The sequence below is a fragment of the Homarus americanus genome, unplaced genomic scaffold (genome assembly GCF_018991925.1).
Source record: "Homarus americanus isolate GMGI-L3 unplaced genomic scaffold, GMGI_Hamer_2.0 scaffold26890, whole genome shotgun sequence".
Classification (NCBI taxonomy): Eukaryota; Metazoa; Arthropoda; class Malacostraca; order Decapoda; family Nephropidae; genus Homarus; species Homarus americanus.
In genome coordinates, this window is record NW_024728841.1 from 1476 (window position 1) to 5687 (window position 4212).

General features: G+C 54.7%; 1 protein-coding gene across 1 annotated transcript; it reads right to left on the reverse strand.

The window, feature by feature from the left end:
• Positions 1 to 655: 655 nt before the first annotated feature.
• Positions 656 to 2304, reverse strand: LOC121866240 (arf-GAP with GTPase, ANK repeat and PH domain-containing protein 2-like). The gene is made up of 3 exons (XM_042365852.1): positions 1841 to 2304; positions 1426 to 1588; positions 656 to 1048 (listed from the first exon to the last, which is right to left on the reverse strand). Exons 1-3 carry the CDS (start codon positions 2302 to 2304, stop codon positions 656 to 658), a joined length of 1020 nt encoding a protein of 339 aa, XP_042221786.1.
• Between the last annotated feature and the right edge of the window lie 1908 nt (positions 2305 to 4212).

Here is a 4212-nt window from a genome sequence, read left to right on the forward strand (position 1 = left end):
TTTGGAGCTCTGGGAGAAGCAACGTTAAGTAAATACACAGCCACCCATCACATTTCCAGTATCAATGCGTTCTGAAGAAGGTAATGGAGAATAATATCCAACAGGAAAACATAAGATGGGGTGTTGTGCTGACTGACTGTTCTCTGCTTCTATTGGCTGTAATTTGGCGGGTTAAAAGAACAGTCCACCAATCACAGTTAAGTAAGGGAGTGCTGGACGTATGGAATATTTATATTTCCGACGGGACAAAAGCATGCCATAGGACCGCTGGGGACACTTGGTACGGTCCCTGGGGAGAGCGCCGCCCCTGGTAGGGCTGCTGGTAGCTCCACTGCCCCTGGCACGGTCCCTGGGGGCGCTCCCATCACAAGGACGGCCCCTGGTTGCAGTAATTTTTGCGCTATTTAGAGCTCTGGGAGAAGCAACGCTAAACAAATACACAGCCGTCCAACACATTTCAAGTATCATGGCGTTCTGAAAAAGGTAATGGAGAATAATATCCAACAGGAAAACATAAGTTGGGGTGTTGTGCTGACTGACTGTTCTCTGCTCCTATTGGCTGTAATTTGGCGGGTTAAGAGAATAGTCCACCAATCACAGTTAAGTAAGGGACTGCTGGAAGTATGTAATATATATGACACGATGGACAAGCTTGCTATAGGACCCCTGGGGGACCTTTGGTACGGTCCCTGATGTCAGTGCCGCCCCCGGGGAGCTCATCTGTCCCTTGCATGACCCCTGGAGGCGTCGCTGTCCCACTGAGGGCACCTGGGAGCACCCCTGTCCTTGTGAGAGCCTGTGGGGGCGCCAGCGCCCCTTGCAAGTCCTCAGAGTGCGCCAGCGCCCAGGACAAGGCCTCTGAGGGCGCCTCCGTTTCTGGCAAGGCCCTTAGGGGCGCCACCGCCCCTAGTAGGGTCTCTGATGGTGCAACCGTCCCTGGGAGGGCCCGTAAGGCGCCGTTTTCGCTGGTAGAGCCCCTGGCAGGTGTCTGTCCCTTGGGTGCTAAGCACTCCTGTCCCTGGAATGGCTCTGTGCAGGTGCCGCCGTCCTGGGAGGGCACCTGGGAACTCTGTTGTCCTTGTGAGAGCCCCTAGGGTTGCCACCGTCCCTGGCACGGCCCCTGGGAGCGCTCACGTACCTGGGAGGGCCCATGGTTGCTGTAGTTTTGGCACTATTTAGAGCTCTGGGAGAAGCAACGTTCAGTGAATACACCGCCGCCCATCACATTTCCAGTATAATCGCCTTCTGAACAAGGTAATGGAGAATAATATCCAACAGGAGAAAACATATAAGATGGAGATGTGCTGACCAGAGCTGTTCTCTCTGCTTCTATTGGCTGTAATTTGGCGGGTTAAAAGAACAGTCCACCAATCACAGTTAAGTAAGGGAGTGCTGGACGTATGGAATATTTATGACTCGACGGACAAGCATGCCATAGGACCGCTGGGGACACTTGGTACGGTCCCTGGGGAGAGCGCCGCCCCTGGTAGGGCTGCTGGTAGCTCCACTGCCCCTGGCACGGTCCCTGGGGGCGCTCCCATCACAAGGACGGCCCCTGGTTGCAGTAATTTTTGCGCTATTTAGAGCTCTGGGAGAAGCAACGTTAAACAAATACACAGCCGTCCATCACATTTCAAGTATCATCGCGTTCTGAAGAAGGTAATGGAGAATAATATCCAACAGGAAAACATAAGTTGGGGTGTTGTGCTGACTGACTGTTCTCTGCTCCTATTGGCTGTAATTTGGCGGGTTAAGAGAATAGTCCACCAATTACAGTTAAGTAAGGGACTGCTGGAAGTATGTAATATATATGACACGATGGACAAGCTTGCTATAGGACCCCTGGGGGACCTTTGGTACGGTCCCTGATGTCAGTGCCGCCCCGGGGAGCTCATCTGTCCCTTGCATGACCCCTGGGGGCGTCGCTGTCCCACTGAGGGCACCTGGGAGCACCCCTGTCCTTGTGAGAGCCTGTGGGGGCGCCAGCGCCCCTTGCATATCCTCTGAGGGTGACAGCACCCTTGACAAGGACTCTGAGGGCGCCACCGCCCCTAGCAGGGTCTCTGATGGTGCCCCAGTCCCTGGGAGGGCCCCTAGGGCGCTGCTGACCCTGGGAGAGCCCCTGGCAGTGCTGCTGTCCCTGGGAGCGCCCTTGCCTGCTCCACCACCCCTGGAAGGGCCTATGCGGGTGCTGCTCTCCCTGGGAGGGCACCTGGCAGTGCTGGTGTCCTTGTGAGAGCCCTTAGGGGTGCTACCGTCCCTGGGACGGCCCCTGGGAGTGCTTCGGTCTCTGGGAGGGCCCATGGTTGCTGTAGTTTTGGCGCTATTTAGAGCTCTGGGAGAAGCAACGTTAAGTAAATACACAGCCGCCCATCACATTTCCAGTATCATTGCGTTCTGAAGAAGGTAATGGAGAATAATATCCAACAGGAAAACATAAGATGGGGTGTTGTGCTGACTGACTGTTCTCTGCTTCTATTGGCTGTAATTTGGCGGGTTAAAAGAACAGTCCACCAATCACAGTTAAGTAAGGGAGTGCTGGACGTATGGAATATTTATGACTCGACGGACAAGCATGCCATAGGACCGCTGGGGACACTTGGTACGGTCCCTGGGGAGAGCGCCGCCCCTGGTAGGGCTGCTGGTAGCTCCACTGCCCCTGGCACGGTCCCTGGGGGCGCTCCCATCACAAGGACGGCCCCTGGTTGCAGTAATTTTTGCGCTATTTAGAGCTCTGGGAGAAGCAACGTTAAACAAATACACAGCCGTCCATCACATTTCAAGTATCATCGCGTTCTGAAGAAGGTAATGGAGAATAATATCCAACAGGAAAACATAAGTTGGGGTGTTGTGCTGACTGACTGTTCTCTGCTCCTATTGGCTGTAATTTGGCGGGTTAAGAGAATAGTCCACCAATCACAGTTAAGTAAGGGACTGCTGGAAGTATGTAATATATATGACACGATGGACAAGCTTGCTATAGGACCCCTGGGGGACCTTTGGTACGGTCCCTGATGTCAGTGCCGCCCCGGGGAGCTCATCTGTCCCTTGCATGACCCCTGGGGGCGTCGCTGTCCCACTGAGGGCACCTGGGAGCACCCCTGTCCTTGTGAGAGCCTGTGGGGGCGCCAGCGCCCCTTGCAAGTCCTCAGAGTGCGCCAGCGCCCAGGACAAGGCCTCTGAGGGCGCCTCCGTTTCTGGCAAGGCCCTTAGGGGCGCCACCGCCCCTAGTAGGGTCTCTGATGGTGCAACCGTCCCTGGGAGGGCCCGTAAGGCGCCGTTTTCGCTGGTAGAGCCCCTGGCAGTGCGTCTGTCCCTTGGAGTGCCCTAGCTTGCTCCACTGTCCCTGGAATGGCTCATGCGGGTGCCGCCGTCCCTGGGAGGGACCTGGTAGTGCTGTTGTTTTTTTGAGAGCCCCTAGGGGTGCCACCGTCCCTGGGACGGCCCCTGGGAGTGCTTCCGTCTGTGGAAGGGCCCATGGTTGCTGTAGTTTTGGCGCTATTTGGAGCTCTGGGAGAAGCAACGTTAAGTAAATACACAGCCACCCATCACATTTCCAGTATCAATGCGTTCTGAAGAAGGTAATGGAGAATAATATCCAACAGGAAAACATAAGATGGGGTGTTGTGCTGACTGACTGTTCTCTGCTTCTATTGGCTGTAATTTGGCGGGTTAAAAGAGCAGTCTACCAATCACAGTTAAGTAAGGGAGTGCTGGACGTATGGAATATTTATGACTCGACGGACAAGCATGCCATAGGACCTCTGGGGACACTTGGTACGGTCCCTGGGGAGAGCGCCGCCCCTGGTAGGGCTGCTGGTAGCTCCACTGCCCCTGGCACGGTCCCTGGGGGCGCTCCCATCACAAGGACGGCCCCTGGTTGCAGTAATTTTTGCGCTATTTAGAGCTCTGGGAGAAGCAACGTTAAACAAATACACAGCCGTCCATCACATTTCCAGTATCATCGCGTTCTGAAAAAGGTAATGGAGAATAATATCCAACAGGAAAACATAAGTTGGGGTGTTGTGCTGACTGACTGTTCTCTGTTACTATTGGCCGTAATCTGGCGGGTTAGGAGAATAGTCCACCAATGACAGTTAAGTAAGGGACTGCTGGAATTATGAAATATATATGACACGACGGACAAGCATGCCTTAGGGCCCCTGGGGACCCTTGGTATGGCCGCTGGGGTCAGCGCCGCCACTGGGAGGA